The 21,619-nt window shown below is 41.4% G+C and overlaps 1 protein-coding gene across 1 annotated transcript in view; it reads left to right on the top strand.

The window, feature by feature from the left end:
- LOC137340384 (uncharacterized) overlaps positions 1–21,619 on the top strand; it is a 156,856-nt gene that overhangs the window by 62,640 nt on the left and 72,597 nt on the right. The window contains exons 9-11 of the mRNA XM_068002804.1: positions 14,034–14,112; positions 15,452–15,570; positions 16,246–16,371. Of these exons, the coding sequence (XP_067858905.1) occupies positions 14,034–14,112; positions 15,452–15,570; positions 16,246–16,371 (324 nt within the window). The remainder of the gene's footprint in view (positions 1–14,033; positions 14,113–15,451; positions 15,571–16,245; positions 16,372–21,619) is intronic.

The following is a 21,619-nucleotide window of genomic DNA, read 5'->3' as shown; positions in this document are numbered from 1 at the left end:
ATAACTGTACCAGCTAGGAATTTTTCCAGAGCACCAGGACACAGGCAGGTGCAGCAACAGCGGGTAGGTGAATTAAAGGCAACAACAAAGTGCTATCAAATAATGAAAAATAAGGTAAACCTAATTCAATAAAAGTCGCATAAAAAGCAATAATATTTCTAGCTACAGTGGCTTTGCTAGAAGTAGTTATACCGTAGAACAAAAACAGTGATGAAAATGTAACACCTATCAAGTTGTATTAATAATATAGAGTACAGTGATGTGCTGCTTCAATGAGATGCAGCTAAGTAGCCACATTTCAGTGAAGCAGCACACCCATGTAACACTGAGGACACAAAATTCCAGGGTCACATCTCCACTAAAAAGAAAAAGACAGACATGCATTTATATAGCGCCTTTCATGACCTCAGGATGTCCCAAAGCGCTTTGAAGTGTAGTCACTATTATAATCTAGGAAATGCAGCAGCCAATTTGCCCATAGCAAGCTCCCACAGTAAGCGATGAGTTAATGACCAGATAATCTGTTTTAGTGATGTTGGTTGAGGGATAAATGTTGGCCAGGACACCGGAATGTGTGCTCTACTGATGGATGTGTGGCAAAGCTGGACTCCAGTATATTGACAGAGAAGGCCACAGACTTCATCTCAAATCCTGGGGACAGGGTCATTGACATAGTCAGGGTAGGTGGCCCGTGCCTGTATGGATGCTTCTGCTGGTAGATGGTGGAGCAACACACAGCCACTCCTCTAGGGGATCGCTAAGGCCTGGGAATGGCTGAACATCAAATGCAAAACTATGATAGAAAACATTGCTTTTGAAATTAAAAGGGGGAACTATCCCATTGTTCCAGCATTTTTCCCCCTTATAACATACTGTAAAATTGTAAAATATTAGATCTGTTACTTACAACTCATATTCTGATCTTATATGGACATGCAGTTTTGTACACTATTAGACAATGGCTAAATCAATCATGTAGTGAAACTTTACTCAGTTCCTAGATTCTGGCTCCAAAAATGCCCTTATCATGTATGTTATTTTAAAACTATCTGAGATTAGTCTGAACATTGTTGTATATATTTATTTTCTGTTTGATGTGCCATTGTTCTGCCTGAATGTGAGTATTTATAACCAGCACTAAGCACACTTGTAATATTGCATACAATTTGGTGAGTTTAGACAAATGTGACTAAAATGTCAAGTTCAAATTTCAGACAGTGCTTGTTTTGGAACACATTAAAATAAAACTTAAATGTTTTGTCTGACTTAAAATGATAGTTACAGTATAACAATATGATGTATAGTAATCCCAAAAAGTTACAAACGGGAACATTTATAGCATCTCTATTGCAGTAATGAGAAATTACTTTATTAATTTAGCATCAAGGAATGACTTCTAACAAATTCAGTGCAACCATTAAACAAGAACCAAAGTAAAGAACAGAGAAATTTTCATGCAACAAGTGGCCCTCATTGCTTATAATTTTGTTGTGATGGTTTTTCTTTTTTAAAATTGTATATTTGGGAGTCAGTGCTGAAAAATGGAATGCTGTTCCACTTTGAACATCTAGGGGACAACATTCATGAATCTCGCAAAAAAGTGCCAATGGATTAATTGGCCCTGATATTAATTCCGAGGTGGGAAGAGAGCAGCGGTGGTGGGGGGGGGGGAGTGGTAGCAGCCGTGGAACCCAGAGTTACGGGTTTCCCTGAATTTAACGGCAGGGCTTGGTTTACATTTTCCAAACCAGTTTCCCGCCCACAGCCAGCGAGATTGAGAGGCAGGCTGCAGCCAGGGATCGGAGAGGAGGGAGGGAGGGAGGGACAGGTCGTGGAGGACATCAGGGTGGGGAGGGGGACCGTGGAGGACATCGGGGGCCAAGAGGTGGAGATTGTGGGGTGGGGGATGGGATCTGATGCTGGGAGGAGATGGGGGGCACTGGTCATCGGATACGGGGTCCAATCGCAGGGTGGGGGTGGGGGTTCGGCCGATCGAGGGAGTCCGATCGTAGAGATGGAAGCAGTAAGCATGGTTTAGCCAGGGGGTAAGCACTCGGGCTCCTCCTGGCAAAGAGGCAAACAGTGCTGGAAAGGCATTTACCTGTTCCATTCAGCTGTTCTCGCCTCCCTTCAGCTGCCGGGTTTCCCGAGGCCCAGGAAACCCGGCCTCCAGGAGTTCCCCCAGGGAAACACAGGTTAAATTTGAGGCATGCAGCTTCTTTAAAATACTTTAAAGACAGACCCGCCTCTGAAGAACAGATTATTCGAAACACGTCTCCTTTAAAACCGGAAGTGGGCGGATTGGGGTTGGGTTTCTGATTTTTAAAATTTTTAACCCCCACCCGTCCTGGGGAGTTAAAATTATGCCCATTGTCTCCGTTTAAAGTTGCTTTGAACATTCATATCTCTCAAAAGAATAATTCTTTAAAAAGTGAAAAGTTTAAAAATTAGCCAATTGTATATGTTATGGCCTTGTTAAAGGTAATCAATGAGGAATTCACACAATAGTCTACAATGATGGAGACACATCAAAAGCTGACTTTTAAGTAAGGGTATGACCAGCTGTGAAGATAAAGGTAAACTGTTGTGATTAGCAGGAGAATGGGGAGAACAGTGGACACTTACAGGAGTTTTCTGACTGAGAGCATGGAAATAGCTGTTGTCGAGCATATTTTTTTTTATTCGTTCATGGGATGTGGGCGTCGCTGGCGAGGCCGGCATTTATTGCCCTTGAGAAGGTGGTGATGAGCCGCCTTCTTGAACCGCTGCAGTCCGTGTGGTGACAGTTCTCCCACAGTGCTGTTAGGAAGGGAGTTCCAGGATTTTGACTCAGCGACGATGAAGGAACGGCGATATATTTCCAAGTCGGGATGGTGTGTGACTTGGAGGGGATCGTGCGGGTGGTGTTGTTCCCATGTGCCTGCTGCTCTTGTCCTTCTAGGTGGGAGAGGTCGCGGGTTTGGGAGGAGCTGTCGAAGAAGCCTTGGCGAGTTGCTGCAGTTCATCCTGTTGATGGTACACACTGCAGCCACTGTGCGCCGGTGGTGAAGGGAGTGAATGTTTAGGGTGGTGGATGGGGTGCCAATCAAGCGGGCTGCTTTGTCCTGGATGGTATCGAGCTTCTTGAGTGTTGTTGGAGCTGCACTCATCCAGGCAAGTGGAGAGTATTCCATCACACTCCTGACTTGTGCCTTGTAGATGGTGGAAAGGCTTTGGGGAGTCAGGAGGTGAGTCACTCGCCGCAGAATACCCAGCCTCTGACCTGCTCTCGTAGCCATAGTATTTATATGGCTGGTCCAGCTAAGTTTCTGGTCAATGGTGACCCCCAGGATGTTGATGGTGGGGGATTCGGCGATGGTAATGCCGTTGAATGTCAAGGGGAGGTGGTTAGACTCTCTCTTGTTGGAGATGGTCATTGCCTGGCACTTATCTGGTGCGAATGTTACTTGCCACTTATGAGCCCAAGCCTGGATGTTGTCCAGGTCGTGCTGCATGCGGGCTCGGACTGCTTCATTATTTGAGGGGTTGCAAATGGAACTGAACACTGTGCAATCATCAGCGAACATCCCCATTTCTGACCTTATGATGGAGGGAAGGTCATTGATGAAGCAGCTGAAGATGGTTGGGCCTAGGACACTGCCCTGAGGAACTCCTGCAGCAATTGTGAGGGTGAAGGAGGAAGAAAGGAAGGATGCACGAGCAAAGAGGGCATCAGAGGCTCACAGGTCACAGCAGGCACTACCTTAAGAAATGGATTGTGTCAGATTTTGCTCAGTTGATAGTAATCTTACCTCTGAGTTAGCTGATTGAGCGTTCAAGCCCCATTACATCAACTAGGTTGATACTTCAGCACAGAACTGAGAGGATGCTATATTGTTATCTTTCAAATAGGATGTAAACTGAGGCCCCATCCCTAGTCTAGTGGTTAAGGTGGACATAAATATGATACTATTCTAAGAAGAACAAAAATTTCTCCCAGCTAACATTCCTCCCTGAATCAACACCAATAAAAACAGATTAACTGGTCATTCATCTGAATTGCTGTTTGTGGGATCTTACTATTCACAGATTGACTGTTTGGTTTGCCTACATAACAATACTGACTGCGCTTCACTAATTGAGAAATGCTTGGTATATCTTGAGGATGTGATGAAGTGCTGTTTAAATGGAGGTTCTTTCTCTTTCTTCCTTTATCACAATAATCAATATGTGGATATGATGGAACAGCACTATCCACACATGCTCAAGTTCACCAGGGAGGTGTAATGAGGTGTACACATGGCTCTTGTAGACCTATAAGGACCGTCAATCATCAGCACTTCTTTACCAGTAGTAGTGAAGGCCATCACCTCACGTCAATTTATATGCTACAGTGACCTTCCAGGGATCCATTGGTGACATCTCAGGAGTCAGCTGCTTTGCTTTGTACTGCCCATTAAGGAAGTAACTATTTGCCACACTTCTTACTCAGCAAGGACTAGCAGCAGAACACAGCTACTGTCGTCAGGGAGACAGGCATATGAGATCTCATTGCCCAGTTTTTTTAGTGAGCTCTGTAATTAGGCACTATTGGACATATTTATAATAATGAAGCTGCTATTTGCCAACCATGTTTCACTTTTGCTGAATACTACATACATCCATAAGTTTTGAACAACTGACACTTCACTTTCTATGCAATGAAAGAATGCTAGGCAGCAAGGTATAAATAATATTCAATTTTCGATACGAGTAACTGAATTAATTTTGCTGAGTTGTGTAGTGCTAATGGTGTACATGTTCAATGTATTTTGATGCTGCATTTGCCTCGTGCGTCATGAACTTCACTGTACTGATTGTCAATGTGCCCTACAAACAAATACTCCCTTAATTGAAGGAGTAGCGCTGATGAAGTGAAATGCAGAGCCTAAGGGGATAAAGAAGGCCTGCTACTTGTATCTGTGTCCAATCTTGGATTTCTGCTATTGTAGTTGCTGGGGTCATAATGCTTTCAGATGCAACAGCTACTGTCACTAGTGAATGGCTTGATGATGGCACAGAACTTAATGACATGAGTGTCAACCTGTTCCACTTGTGCTATTCCCTTCATGCCACAGCTGAAGGGTATCTCACCATTCTTACTGATCTGTTTAAGCATGGAACAGTGGGCATCTATGAGGTTTCAGAATCCTTTGCTCACAGTTGGCTAACCATTCTCCAAGCAAGTTGATGCTGGACATGACGGCACCTTGGAGTTTTGACCCCTGAAGCCTTTAAACGGCAGTAGGATCATTACTGAGAAAAGCTGCTGCTGAGCCTATGGATTGTTTAAGTAAAGTCTGCACTACAGTGTCACTGGTGTTGCCATGTACTCAATGCAGACTGCTGTATGTACAACTAGTCACATCACTGGTGGGAGATGACAGTGTATATCTGAGTGTTAAACTCATCCACAGTATCCGCATCTCCTTCCAATGTGGTATACAAAGAGGCAAATCACTGCTCAATACATTTCTGCTTCTCTAATAGACTCTTTCTGAAAGCAGGCCCAGTAAGATCTCTATCATATAACAGCAGGAACACACAGCGACTTCCCGAATGGTAAACTCCTTCTCCCCTGCCTGTTCTCTCACTTCTACTTCTAGCCACTGCTGCTTTACTGCTCAAATCATAGGCCTGGCCCTTTCTCAGAGATCTTGATCTTCGGCATGCCTTCTGCTTCTAAGTCAGACCTGAGATCTTTCAGTTGGACATTCCTTCATGAATGTTTTTAAAAACAACTAAACAGATACTGTTAAAGACTGAAGAGAAACTAAAAGTAGTGACACAAGTTAATAAGGCCATAGAAGAGGCAAACCAATCACAGGGGTTCATTTCTAGAGGGATAGAATTGAAAAGCAGAGAAGTTATGCTAAACTTGTATAGAACCTTGGTTAGACCGCACTAGGAGTACTGTGCACAATTCTGATCTCATATTATAAAAAGAATACAGAGGCACTGGAGAAGGTGCAAAAAAGATTCACAATGATGATACCAGAACTGAAAGGATATACTTATAAGAAAAAGTTGAACAGCCAGGGCTCTTTTCTTTAGAAAAAAGAAGGCTGAGGGGTGACCTAATAGAGGTCTTTAAAATTATGAAGGGGTTTGACAAGGTAAACATAGAGAAGATATTTCCACTTTTGGGGGAAACCAAAACTAGGGGCAATAAATATAAGATAGTCACCAATAAGTCCAGTAGGGGAATTCAGGAGAAACTTCTTTAGCCAGAGAGTGGTTAGAATGTGGAACTCGCTACCACAAGGAATAGTTGAGGTGACTGACATAGATGCATTTAAGAGGAATCTAGATAAGCACATGAGGGAGAAAGGAATAGAAGGGGATGCTGTTGGGGTTAGATGAAGTGGGGTGGAAGGGGGCTCATGTGGAGCATAAATGCCGGCATATTCCAGTTGGGCTAAATGGCCTGTTTCTGTGCTGTAGACTCTGTAATTCTATGTAAGAAACATTTTTCCAGTAGGGTTAACAAAATGCTACTGCACACTACACATGCTCATTCTGCAGGATCTGCTTAGCATATTCATAGCTCTGGGCAAATATGTCAACTCTAAGCCTTTTGGGAGAGGCTGAAGCCGTCAAGTCAAAATATTAATGAAGGTACTTAGCCACTTAAAAGACAACTTTATCGCAAAGTTTCATGTTATTGTGAAATATGTATTTTTAATGTCTTCTTATGTTACAAACCTTGTTTTGGCCATTTGATAGTTCAGTTACTGAGGCATTTTTTTTCCAAGAAGTATTTTGGTGCACCTCTTATGCATCCCCCCTTCCCCTTCATCCCACCATTGGCGGCCACCTAAACCCTGCGATTTGAACCCTGTTCGCTCAGAGGAAACTGGGCAGGCAGGCACTTAAAATTGCTCATAAGACTTACCCACCAAGGTCTCGCTCTCTTCCCTCAGGTTCTGATTTTAACCTACTCTTCTGTGCAGGGGAAAGGGGCACTTGACAGAAACGTGCAGGGTCCTTCTTTAAATGTGCAGAGCGGGCTCCGATGATGTCATGGGGCAGAGTGCTATTTTAACCAGAGGCCTTCGTGGGGAAGCCATTGCGGTTAGCGGGAAGAGGAGTCTGGGTCAGAAGAGGCAAAAAAAAGTTATGTGTTTTTACTTTTTTTGACTTTCCTTGTGGGGCCAAAAGGAGCAGGAGTGCTCCTCCGGGCCGCAAAGGGAAGGTTTAGGCCTCTCCTGCCGTGGGCTACTCACCATCCCCCAACCACGAGGCCCTCCCACATCTCCTCCCCGCGAGTTACCTGAGTCCCAGGGACTGATCCTCAGTCCCCGGTGGCAGCCTCCTGCCGCTCGATATTGCACTTCTGCCCGCCAGCCATCTGCCGTTTCCCAACGGCTTTGGGTGGGAGACTGACTAACTCTATGCACAGAAGGCTTGGGGATTAAAATCTCCTGGGCATCCTGCTGCCAAGGTCGGGATGATTTTCTGCCCACTCGTCCTCTGCTCACACAACTCCTGCCCCAAATTAAAATGGGGACTCATGATCTTGAATTCCTTTCTTTGTTTTGAGGGATTTGGTGCATCTTCTCCTTTCTTTTATTGGTGCATTCTCCTGACTAGACATTCAGGATTGGTTATTTTCATAAGTTCTTAAGTTTCTCATGGGCAGTTTTCTACTAATTTTCCTCTTTCCCAATTCGAACATTTCTTAACTCTATAGTTCTGTACGACAGGTAGATTGTTACAGGAAATAAGGGTGACATATACAGGAGGTACATGTTACAGAATATATTATTAGTCATTCTCTCATGGTGTTACACACAGGGAGTCCAGACCAAGTGTGGTCTTCAGGTGAACCAGAATTAGAGGGCAGGAGGGATAATTCAACTAGGAAACACAGCTGTAATTCAGTCCGGATTCCACAGTCAAAAATTCCGACCTTATTTTCATATACTACTTTGATTTTGTAATTTATTACAGTTAAAAGCAAATGTTAGGGCAATTTGGGAAGCAGAGAAGTTGAGTTGGTTGTAGCATTAGCCTTTTTCTGGGAACTCTGCATTGCTCCATCTCTGGACTCTTGTGCATTCTCCACTCCCTTTGCTCCACCATTGGCGGTCATGTCTCCAGCCATTTGGGCCTATGCTCTGGAATTCCTCCCCAAACTCTCTGCCTCACTCTCCTCCTTTAAGGCCCTCCTTAAAACCCACTTCTTTGACCAAGGTTTTAGTCACCCCACCTAGCTCTTTCTTTGGTTCAGAGTCAATTTTTGTCTGATTACACCTCTGTAAAGCACCTTGGGACATTTTTCTACATCAAAGGTGCTATATAAATGCAAGTTGTTAATGCAGCAATCCTTAGTACTGCACTAAAGTGTCAATCTAGATTACGTGCTCAAGTCTCTGGAGTATGGTTTTAGCCCACGACTTTCTGACTCAGAGGCGATAATGCTACCTAAGAGCCAAGGCTGACACTAATGGGTCTGAAAGACACAATGCAATCATAGTGGACGAATCATGCAGGGTAACTGAAATTGTGCAGTTGTCTGCTTTTCTCCATTTTTACAATGATAAAGCATTTGTTGAAGAACTATTAACAATATTGACTTTTTAAAATTGCACACAAGGAACTTAGCTTTTCAAGAAGTTGTCATAATTCCTCTAGGAGCAAGAACTCAGTATCAGGAAGATGGTGTCTTTTATCACAGATGGAGCTCTTGCACTGGTCGAACGTGAGAATGGATTGATGGCCAAACTCAAAGAACAAAATCCAGCTCTGTTAGGATATTACTGTATCATCAATCAGTCTGAGCTTAGTAGAAAGATCAATGGCAAATTTCTGGTCATCGTGCAAACATTAATGAAATTGGCCAACTTTGTTTGCTGTAAGCCAGTTCAGCAGTAATTCAAGGTATTCTGAAGTGAAGTTCTACTGAGTATAGTGACTTTCTGATGCACTGTTGTGTCAGATGACTAAGCAAAGGGTGTGTGTTGACTCATCTATGGACAAAAAGAGAAGTCTTGGAAGAAACTTTACAGATTCCTTGGAGGAAGATGACACAATGCCAAATCTTTTTGCATCCAGACATCTTTTAACACCTCTGTGAGCTCAATCAGGACCTCGAGGAAAGGCAGAATATCTTATCTAAACTGAGGCTCAGTATATAAGCTTGCAGAAGTAAGTTGCTTCAGACAGATGGTACATCAGCAGAATTGCTCCACTTCCCAATGTTGACAGATCAGGTGTTAACAATGGTGAATCCTCACTTGGATTGTTTTTCTGATTTCCTATACAGCCTATACAAAGAGTTACAATCATGCTTTGAGGATCAATGAACTTCTGCTGTTTGTCCTTGACCCAGTGGCAACTGGAATAAGCAAGCACATGCAACATTTTGTCTGAACAATGGGAAATTTCAACTGGAACGTGTTAACTTACAAACTAGTCATGTTTTGAAGCAGAAACAGAAAAGCACAGCAATTGAAGAATTCTGGGAAGACCTAGTAGAAAAAAAACTCAGTACCCAATTCTTAAAGTCCTTGTAATTGCCACAAGAACAATGTTTTGCTATTGCGTGGATTTGTAAATCTGCATTCAGTACCATGAATCTGAACAAGAAAAATGTTTTGATTATTTTTCAGATCTTTCCAGTACAGTCCAAACATAAAGTGTTTCACATCAAATAAATTTTAAAAGTAAATCAGTAAAGCAAGAATTTCTTGTGTATTGTTCATCTGCAGTGAGATCTTTGAAATTAAAAGACTACCTTCTTAGTTCATTAGTCAATATTCACTTTTCTGCTGCAATTGAACTGCTTATCAAATGTGTATAAGCCTGTATTCCAGGGTTACACAAATATCATTTGATTTAAGTATATGAACAAATGAAACAATATTAATGTTATTAAATTACTGAAGTATTAAATCATTTTAATATTAAATGATTATTAATATAATCCTTAGAGGTCCATCTCAACTGCAGACCCCAGACTTGCTAACCTTTTTGATAAGTGTATCTCCAGCCAAACTAATTGAGCATCCTTGCTGTACAGAATTAGTCCAGAGCCTTGTCAATCAAATATTGAACTATCAGGTCAGTCAGGTGCTTAGCTGCCGACAAGATAACTAAAAAGGTACATGAACAGAATGTGATTAGCATTGGCCAATGAGATTGTCCAAAAGCACCACTACCATTGACTAGGTCATGTGATTAGCATTGGTCAATGAGGGATGAACACCAATTTGTTTTCTTATTATAGATTGTTCATTATTTATACACTAACCTGTTGTGCTATGTAGCCCTATGTTGTTCTGGCTTTTATTTGTAAGTATCAGTTGAAAGGAAACCCTCTAAAATGAATTTGCAAACATTCATGCATTATTGAAAAGGTCAATCACTATGCTTTCATTGTTTATTTTTAATGTGTAGATGTAGTTAGTATAAATGTTAAAAATGACTTAGCACGAAATATGACAGTAATAACCTGTGGAAACATGCTGTTTGTTACAGCTTGCTATTGACTTTAGTGTGGTTCTTAGAGATTCCCCTTGAAATCTGCCCCCAGGCCTCAATAGAGATTGGCAGGGAAATAATGGCAGAGGAGCAAAGCAATGACAACTAACAAGAAAAACTGAAGTTGTTAGAGCAAATTTCTCTGTGATGAAGAAATTATGAATGTTATCCCCACATATATTGTAATCAAAAGAAGCAGTTCCAAATTCACCCTATTTATACTGCTGAGCAGATTTACAACACTGAAATAACTATACATGTGCAGGATTTTGTATTTATTTTATTAACTAACTTGCTGTGCTTGGTCCTGTAATATACTGACTTTTCTTACATAGAATTTACAGCACAGAAACAGGCCATTCAGCCCAACTGATCTGTGCCACTGTTTATGCTCCATACGATTCTCCTCTCACACTACTTCATCTCTATCAGCCTATTCTTCTATCCCTTTCTTCCTCATGTACTTATCTAGCTTCCCTTAAATGAATCTATGTTATTCGCCTCAACTACTCCATATGGTAGCAAGTTCCACATTCTAACCATTTTCTGGGTAAAGAAGTTTCTCCTGAATTCCTTGTTGGATTTATTAGTGACTATCTTATATTTATGACTCCTAAATGACCTCTTTATAAGTATCAGTTGAAAAGAAAACCCCCTTTATTAAAGCAATGTTAAACTGCATTGCTGGGCTGTACAGGCAGCCGATAAAAATGGCATACCAGTGCCAAGAGCCACCAGAAACAGTCGTTTCCATTTGCCGTGAATGGCATTTTATATACGGAGGCAGACAGAGAAACCCTACAAAGACAAGGCTACGGACCAAATGCTGGAATATGGGATTAGAGTAGACAGGGCTGATGGCCGGCGCGGACACGATGGGCCGAAGGGCCTCTATCCGTGCTGTATAACTCTATGACTCTATGACTCTAAAACTATATAAATAAGATATTAATATATCCTTTATATACTCTGGTAATACTAGGTGGCGACAATATGTTGAATTAATTTGTGTAGTATGTTTATACAAAATAAAGTAAAATATGTAGTGCCTTTGATGCAATGCCACTAATGGAATCAAAAGTTCCTACCAACAACAAAAATTGTCTCTCCTTGCATTTTTTGGTATATTAGTCAACCTAACAGTTCCAATAAGAAAGCAGATGTCTCATAACTACAACCATACCAGTTGTTAGGAGCACAGGAAGACTTGGTAGAAATTGCTCTGGTTTGCCAATGGGCATCAGAGGTTTCCCACAGCTATTGCATGCTGCAACAGCCCTGCTTGACAGCTAATGTTTACAAATCTATACAGGGGGTAGAAATTGGACCTTGCTGCACCTGTTTTACGGGAATAAAATGGGCACAATTTCGACGATCAACATCCTGCGCCCCAAGGACGCTTGAGAAACTTCTGACCTGAAATTGGGTCGGGCCATTTTCAGGCATCCCTAGCAGCTGCCTAAAGCAGGCATCGGGCCCCTCATTTGCACAACGACTGATTTAGGTCCCCTCACAGAAATTGGCAGCAATGAGCGAGTCAGGCACAGGCTTGCCCCGCTCAGGATTCCTAAGCAGCAACCACCAACTAAAGATACATTTTTTTTATAAACAACATTTTTAAAAAACCTTCATGTGGAGCCAGGAGGAGCAGGAGTGCTCCCCCGACTTCACAGTCCTGGCGATTGCACGCCCCTCCCACCCTCAATTATTTTTAAGTCTCTGAGATTAATTCTTATTTGCATTGTGAAGTTTGGTGGAATATTGTTTCTCTTCTGTTCCACAGGGTAGTGTGATGAGATTGCCATTTAATATAGTATTGTTCTATTATACCTTTTCTGCCAAAGAGTTATTGTTAGTTGACTAGTTTCTGCTTAAATTGATGCTTCCAATTGTTCCATTTAATGTCTGGCTTCCGTTGAAGCTGATTTTTTTTAGCTGTTCTTTTGGTTAATCAATTGTTGTTGCAGTCATTTGACTATTTTCAGTTTCTGATAAATCTCTAGTAATGTATTATTTTTGCTTTCTGCTAGGGTTATTAAAGTTTCTATATTGAGATATTTGGTTCAAACCTTTATTTGTTAAGTCATCATTCTTTGCTGTGAAAAAATCTGGGAATGATAGATTAAAGTTTACATCACAATCCCTTTTTGTTTCGTGCTGTATTGTTTATGTTTGTATTTTTTAATTGTGATTATGTAATGCTCTGTTTTAAGTTGTGGTTGGTTTGTTGCGTAGTTGCTATGGGAATGGCACCATGAAGCTATTGTAGCGTGAGGACCTATGGTACTGGTATTTGTGGGTAGTGGTAAACATTTTTGAAAGTTCAATAAAGGTTATGTGATAGGATAGTTGTGTTTTCTGTTTTAGTAGGGAATGAATCCAGCTTATCAAATTAAATGTCACCATATCTCTAGCCCAGAGTGATGGTTTCCATGTGAAATTTAAGGTGCAGCAATTTACTCTCACTGATTAAAATTAGTTCCATAAATAAGTGGCACCACACTGGTGGTGATGCACTGCTCAAAGGCCAAAATCACTCTAAAAATTTAGAAACAAGGAAAATAAGAAATGAAGCACCATAAGTGCTTTTAATGTCTTGTGAACCTGAACCCCCCTCCCCCCCTCCCCTCCCCCCCCCCCCCTGCAATGCCTCTGCTCTACCACATCATTTGACTTTTTATTGATGAGCTTTACTCAATGCAACTATAAATCAGCCATCCTTTTAGCCGGGGAAGGTATATGCCCAAGAGAGACAAAAGACAAGAAGAAAATAATCAAGCCAATTATGTATCTTTATAATAAAATTTCTAGTACCTATCATTCATGCCAAGTCTGCCATTTAAGTTGTGACCATCAAGCTATTGGTCAATTTTCTTCTTCCTCACTAGTAAGTGTTTTTTGTTTTTTTTGTAAGTTTCTGTTTTTCTTCTTTCTTATGGGTTATTTTCTACTTTTGTTATTCACCAATCATGTTACACAAAACATTGCTCCACAATTTCAATCTTCTCCACAAGCATATTCCACCAGAAAAAATTCTATTGAGAAAACAATTTTACCTAATCACATTACAGCAAAAAAAACATTAAGTCATGATGTGCTGAACACCACCCACCAGCAACAGTAGGAAGAATAAAGAGCCCAATGCATTTTATTCCTTGACTAACAGTGGGGAAATTTATAGGAGTTCATTAATAGGTCATTGCATTGAGTATCAGCTACTGGAAGTATAAAGTGTTCCAAAATTGATCTCAAGACGTCACCAAGATTTTACCATGAGTTTCCAACGGTGATTTTCCATTACATGCATCTATTCAGGCAAAAGATTATAAATCATTGCTGCCTGCAACAGACACAATGCTAATGAGTTCTAGATACTTCACACTTGTTGAAGGACTGGCATAACATTGCCATTGGTGAAACATTGCCTAGGTACCAGTAATTGATCTCCATGGTGGTCATTTGACACTTACTCCAAGGTTTTTTCGAACTTATTTGTTTAGCTTTCTGTCTGTTTTGCTTTTGTCTTACAGGCTCATTTACTTTCATGCATTCAGGCTACAAAACAGCTTGAGCATCAGGTATTGCAAGTTCAGAACAGTGTCATTGAAGGTCAGTCAGCCTGTATGTTGAGCATTTCTCTTAATATAAAAAATTGCTTTTTAACACAGATAACCTCCATTCCACCTCCCTTACCAATTTAAAATTATTTCCCCCCTCTGATGAGGAGAACAATGGCATGCAATATGCTCCTATTAGCTCAACCCACTCTGAACTCAAATTTACGCGGGATGCAATCCAGGTGGTTACCCTGGGATCGCTACGATGGTGCCCTTCCAACACTGACCATTGAGTTTGCAGGGTAAATGGGAAGGCACCTCATTTACATGAATCAACTGGCTGGAAGCACCACTTTGGGTGCTTCTCCAGCATCCACCTGCCCTTGTCGACCAAAAGCAGTGGTGTCTGCCTATGGTGGAAGTGGCTTTCTTGGGCCTCCCCTCCCCCCAACCCCAGCAGTGGTCTGATCAGCCCCCTGAGCAACGGGGCAGATCTGGCTGGATTTGGAAAGGAACATTTTTTTTAGTTCCTCGGGGGTCTAAGTAGTTGCCTGGCCTGCACCCTAGCAGTGGGACCCACATGCATACTTGCGGAAGTCAGTGTGCTTCACTAGGCATACCAGCCGCCATTGCAATGCTGGGTCTCCTTCTAGGTCCAGGAGCATGAACTCCCAGCTTAGGAAGTCATAGGAACAGGAGTCGTTCATTCAGCCCCTCGAGCCTATTCCGCCATTCAAAGAGATCATGGCTGATCTGTACCCTAACTCCATATCCCTTAATACCCTTGCCTGCCCCCAGCCCATAATTTGCCCTATAAGAAACGGACAGAAGTAACCAGGTCTCTGCCATTTGCTTGGATTTCTGCTGGAATTGTGGTAGGAGACCAACAGAATTTCTAGCTCAACGTTTGTTAGCCAGCAGGCGGTACACACCCAGTAGCTTACCCGTTGATTTTTAACGTATTCCCTGTAGGAAAGTTTCTTGTCTTTTGATTGGCACCTTCCCCAAGGGTATAACCAAGATTGGCAATTTATAGCGTGATGAAACATGGGGTCAAAGCCACATCTTATAACTCCATGAAATAGTGCATTCTTACAGTGAATCTGTGTTGTGGTCACAATTTCCCAATTGTCTCCCACTTTCACATCAGTTATTTAGCCCACGTCACTCCCCAGAACTAAATTAACAACAACAAGAACAACTTAAGCAATGCCTTTTTCCTTGTTGGACTAGAAATATACTGATCTCAGAAGCAGCCCTAGATGCATTCTAAAAAGTGGTCTTCTCTTTGACCAAACACATTACCTTTGTACCGATCTATCTTAGGATAGCTGGTAGTGCCAGTGGAAATCAGATTATTTCTATTCATTTTTAATTGGTGTTTTTCACAGATTTTGATTTATACTTGGAAAGTCATAAGACTTGGCTGGTTTCCAGGAAGTTCCAGAATAACAGAGATGACCCTGCTTATTGTGCTGAGGAACTAGAAATACAAACTATAAATAAAGAAGTAAGCAGTTTGATATTTTTGTGTTTAACCTTGAGGGAGACTCTGTAGAAGCAAGAGTGGTATCTCTCTGCCCTGTTGTGCTGATTTGACTGTACCAGTTTGTTCAGGTTCTTACCCTGGAATGGCATCGTACAACAGGAGGAGGACATGGTTTTGTTTAATTACCTTTCAGCTATGTTTTAGTGTGCTGTTTTCTCCCTACACAAATCTGTACCTTGTTAACAATAATCTCTAGAGTGCAGTTATAACTTTCTGAAACCAGAATTTGTGGGTTTAAGAGCTCTATAACGAATTTGTGAAAATAATCTTAAAACTGAACTCAAATACCACTCATACTGATTAATTGAGCTAATATAAATACTGTTATAGTAATAAATTTATATTAGATCTGTAAACAAGAACTCTGCATGGTGGAAAGCTAAATCATGTAACCACTGAAGTGCTGCAAATTTAGGACAGATGTGTTAATTTAAGGGAGTACAGCACGATGAGTGTACAATTTTTTATCTAATGGAAAGTAACAGCTAGTTAGAAATGCCTGCATTTAATCTTAATTTGTGAGGTCATCTGTGGTTGTAAATTAAGCAGAAAGGTTAGAAGAGCATAATATCGGTAGTATTTCAAACAGCATTATTAGAACCCTGTATGTGTATGTTAAGCACTATGTGTCTTCAGCTTGCAGGGAAACAGCAGATCTTTCAGCAGTCAATGGCAGAAATTGTAACAGAGTTGGCCCTCGTAAATCAACACAAAGAAAGCTTGCAACAACAGCTGAATGAACAGGAGAAGACTCTGCATCAGGTAGAGTGACTAGAAACAATTGATGTGCAGATTAATATGTATGACAGTTATTTGCCCAGACATGTTGACTCAAATTATCAAAGCAGATTAATACACTGTTCAAAACAAAACAGATAGAAATATGCACTTGGCTTATTTGGGATTTCAGATTCCACTTGAAAGTCAAGTTCACTGAAGCGGAACTCCAAACTTAAAGCCTGTGGTATGCAAAATAAATTGGCAGTGATTCTGTTCGATGCTTCTGAGCTTGGTTGAAATAATTTAGAAGCATCAGCCTCTTGACTTACATAATTTAGATCGGATGTATGTATTAGCAGTACAAGGCTGTCTTTTCCTTTGCCAGTGATCAAATGGAAATATCACTAGCGCAAGGTTGCCTACTCCCTCATCCCATTAAGCTGCCAATGGTTAGAAGGAGCGATCATCCAATATTACATGTCCCTTTACAGGAGACGGCCAGAAATCTTATGATGCATAGTCTGAATCTATTCCAATCTCACCTGTATCTCTTTCCACAGTTGACTATCAGGCATTGGACAGATAAATCATCAGTAGGAAGCTGTCTGCCCCCTTCCGCAGAGTATCATGGATAAAACGTTAAAAATGCTCTTCATTAAAAAGGATTGGATACTCTGCCGATGTTGTCGGAGATCAGTCACTTTGCACCACACATGAATCTTAGATTAACAGTAGTCAGGACTGACTAAATGTGCATATATACATATATGCGTATATATATATATATATATATATAGATAGATATATATCAAAACATCATGCTACGGCTCAAACTATTTGCGCAGAACCTATCATGTCCCATGGCATGTGGGCACAGACTTTATTTTTAAAGGAATAGATCAATCAGTACCCAAAGTGTTGCTCTTGGGCCAAATTTAGGTACAGTATTAGGCGACGTGACTGCAACTGACTGATTTTTTTTCCCCAAAAAGGTGTTTCTGAACACATTTGTCTCTGATTTTCCTGTGGACTATCAGAAACTAAACAAAGCCTTAAAAAGCATGGAACGTTACAGTGGTGGTGTTATTTTGTTACTTAATAAATGATTAGTGCCTGTTTGATAGATAACTATTATTCACCGTTGATTTATATACTGGAAAACACCACTCTTCCGGATTGTGTGCAGTCTATTGCTCCCAAGATGGAGTACTCTCATTGACATGGGACTGACCCAGACAGGTGGTGGAAAGGGATAAAGGTGTCACTATGCAGAGAAACTTTTAAGCTCTGTTTTCCTGTGCAATTTGAAATCTCTGTGATATTTGAAAACCCCACATTTGTCAGTTAAGAAAATAGACCTACTCAGCTGTAGGCTCTGTTCATTTTACAATTTCAGTTTGCCTGTAGAATTGGCTAAATGCTGTGTGCCTGTACCACCAATTGCTACCAGACTGTTCGATTTAAGTATGATCATAACAATATTATGAACTTTGTGAATCTTTCGAGAATCTGAATAATAAAATGAAGAAAGTGTGAAAGAAAAGTAAACCTAGATAACCAACTAATCATTGTGCCAAATAGTAATGAGACTAAGAACCATCCAAGGGAAACACTCAGTAATCTTGGAAAACAAAACTACTTATTGCTTGCATTTCATGTCACATTACTTCTTTTAATCTTTGATAGATTTCAAGTTACAGTTTAGGTAATCCAAAAAAAATCTGCTATGCATTCTTCTACTTTAATTAGTTTCAACATGTCCTTTTTTGTATTTATGAAATAAGGTGTAACATTTTTTAAAAGTTAGACATATTTTAACCCAGGCCGGTTGTGAACTGGTTTGACTGCCCACATGGCAAGTTTCAGATTTTGAGCCGATCACCAAGTGAAATGCTTTCCCAAAAGAAGGGAATGAATATCATTTAAGTTACTCTGCCCTTCCCTCATATGTCTCCAAGCAGCCACTTACCAAATGGCATTGACAGAGGGCTGGAAGTAGGATAATTGACGAATGGTGCATGGTGGATTTGTGTGTGTGTGTGTGTGTGTGTGTGTGTGTGTATGTGTGTGTGTGTCTGTCTGACTGTGAGTAAGGGGGGACTTAAAGAAGACTTCAAAAAAAAACTTAGCTTAAAAAATCTGAATGCAAACATCATTTATCAACATTTTAGTTGTGAACTGCTACAGTTCCCGTCCACCATCATTGTTATTTAAATTTATTTAATTTTCCTTTCCATTCTTTTTGTTTCTCAGTTGGCTTAGTGGTAACTCTCTTGTCTGAGTCAGAAGGTCCTGGGTTCAAATCCCACCACAGCATACAGTCGAGGCTGACACTTCAGTTAAGTACTGAGGTAGTGCTCTGTAGTTAAAATGCTGTCTTTTGGATGAGATGTTAAACTAAGCCCTGTCTGCCTGTTCAGATGGATGTGAAGGATCCCATGGCACTATTCGAAAAAGGTTAGGGCAATTCTTCTGGTGTCCTAGCCATCATTTCTCCCTTGACCAACACCACCAAAAACAGATTAACTGGCCATTATCTCTTTGCTATTTGTGGCTTCTTGCTGTGCACAAATGCAAGTCCTTTCTTTCTTCTTTCTCACAAAACCACTGAGAAGGTGAGCAGGTGACCCACTACAGAACTTCTGCAATGCATCTCCTGATCCAGCCATTAAGAGGTACATGACAGCACCCTGAAGTATCTTGCCTTCCCACTTTGCCTCCCTCAATGTCTTAACCGAATCCCAGTAGTTATGCCACTTGTTATTCTTGTACCACTGCAATTTAGCAGAAACTAGTTGATGTGTTGCAAAAAACTACCTCAACTGTGAGACAATAAAAATAAATATGAAAGTACCCGAAATGCTTGTTAGAAATGATATTGAATTGTATTATAATGCATTGTACTTGTCTGGACGCCTTAAAATACAAACACTACAAAAATGCATATCTACAACAGCTAATGCTTTTCTGGTTTTCTTAATTCTGTACTATGGATCACACCTTACTGTGCGAAAATGTAATACAGTCCACAGGAGACTTCACCACAAAGAATACTTACTTGTTTATGGGCAAGTAATGACTTGTGCTTTCAGCTGTTTCTCGGTGAGGTTCTAGTAATTTATTCAAAACATCCTCAAATATAACTGAAATGGAGAAGATTTCATAACATAGAAGGAGGCCACTTAAGAGGTCCCTGCTGGGTAGAGGGAATCCTGTTTAACATGGAGTGGAGAATGAAGCAACCTTTTGATGCAAAGGCTGAGAATAGGCCTCTTGCCATCACAAAGAAACCAAGTGTAGCTTCAGTAAGTGTAATACTTCAAGCTGGTTATCTACTTGCTTTTTATTCAAAATATATATTATCAGTCCATTAGCTATTGCAATATTATATACTTGTTCTAATATTTCAGCGATGATTGTAGTTGTGTGACTGGAATAATTGTTACTGTTGGGAATTGGCTCTCTGGAGACAGCTGCAGTGTTGAGGAAATTACATCAGAGAGCAATAGTGCAGAATAACACACAGTCATTCTGTAACCCTTAGGACAATATTTTAACAGTGCAGTCCTCAAAAGCAGCACATATGCATAAAAAGAAAGTATGAACCCATTTAAAAAACACCCATTGTTACATCTATAACCTAAAGGACAATAGTTTATCATGTATAGCTTCCACACTGCAGTAAGGTTTTAAAAATAACACAGAAGTTTTTTAATTGATTAAAACAGAGTGTTATTTTTCAGTAAAAGCCTCTCAGCCTTGAACTATTGTCTTGCATTTGTAGAATAGGAACAGAAGAACAATTATCAGTTTTGAAGAAGGGTTTATATGGACAGCATCAACCTATTTTAATTCGCAGCTGCAGGGAACAAGGAGCACAATGAGTTTGACACTGGACCTTCACCTCTGGTTCCTTGTTCAAATCCAGCCTGGGCTGATAGAATGAAGGTCTTTGTCTGCTGGTTGTAAGCATCCTATGTGAAATGAGTTTTGACAGTCTTAATCTAGTTGCTACTGTGGACACACTGTACAAAACTGCCCCTAATTTGGCACTAATTGACAATGTCCCTCTGACAGGTCTAAGAATGGCTGGTTTTGGGAAATGGAAACTTGCCATACAGGTGAAATATCGGTGCTCTTCAGAAGTCCAAGCTGAGCCACATTGTTGGGGTAGAGTTGAGGGAGTTTTCCACTGCATTTAGCTGTGTCTCGATTTTCAAATTCTCATTCTTGTTTTCAAATCCCTCCATGGCCTCGCCCTCCCTAGTTCTGTAACCTCCTCCAACCATATAACCCTCCAAGATCTCTGTCCTCCTCCAATTCTGGCTCTTGTGCATCCCTGGCTTTCTTCACCTCACCACTGGCAACCGTACCTTCAGCTGCCTAGGCCCTAAGCTCTGGAATTTCCCTAAACCTCTCCGCCTCTCTTCCTTTCTCTCCTCCTTTAAGACCCTCCTTAAAACCTACCTCTTCCTGTCCTAATAATGCACAGAGTGCAGCAGAACACAGAGTGAACACTTCAGAGTTTGGTAAGTGTGGGAGTTCGGTGAAGTGGGGGAAGGAGGCGCTTGCTTTGCCTTGCTTTTCCTAACGTTTTCCACACAGCGGCGGCAGACTTGAGCAGCAGAAGACTGAGAGTGAGGATAGAAGCAGCAGCAGACCTGCAACAAGAGACAACTACTGTGCGACGTCGCAGGTGAGGCAGGAGAGTCTGAGAGGTGAGGACAGTATAAAAGGAGAGACCGAGAGCGGGAAGAGAGTCTGAAAGGTGAACGCAGGGTAAATCTAAGGCAAGTCATGGCAGCAGAGCTCGCACCCGTGATATGCTCCTTCTGCACTACGTGGGAAGTCATGGACACTACCAGTGTCCCTGGTGACCATGTGTGCAGGAAGTGTGTCCAGCTGCAGCTACTGGCAAACCACATTTCGGAGCTGGTGCTGCGGGTGGATTCACTGTGGAGCATCCGCGATGCTGAGACTATCGTGGATAGCACGTTCAGTGAGGTGGTCACACCGCAGGTAAAGATTACGCAGGCAGAAAGGAAATGGGTGACCGCCAGGCAGAGTAAAAACACCAGGCAGGTAGAGCGGGAGTCCCCTGGGGCCATCTCCCTCTCAAACAGATATTCTGCTTCGGATACTGTCAGGGGAAAGCAGCAAGAGCCAAGTTCGTGGCACCACGGGTGGCTCTGCTGCACAGGAGGGGAGGAAGAAGAGTGGCAGGGCTATAGTGATAGGGGATTCAATTGTAAGGGGAACAGATAGGCGTTTCTGTGGCCGTAAACGTGAC

Source organism: Heptranchias perlo, chromosome 21 (assembly GCF_035084215.1).
Source record: "Heptranchias perlo isolate sHepPer1 chromosome 21, sHepPer1.hap1, whole genome shotgun sequence".
NCBI lineage: Eukaryota > Metazoa > Chordata > Chondrichthyes > Hexanchiformes > Hexanchidae > Heptranchias > Heptranchias perlo.
Note: the sequence above shows the minus strand (reverse complement) of the source record. Positions and strands in the feature narration are given on the sequence as shown.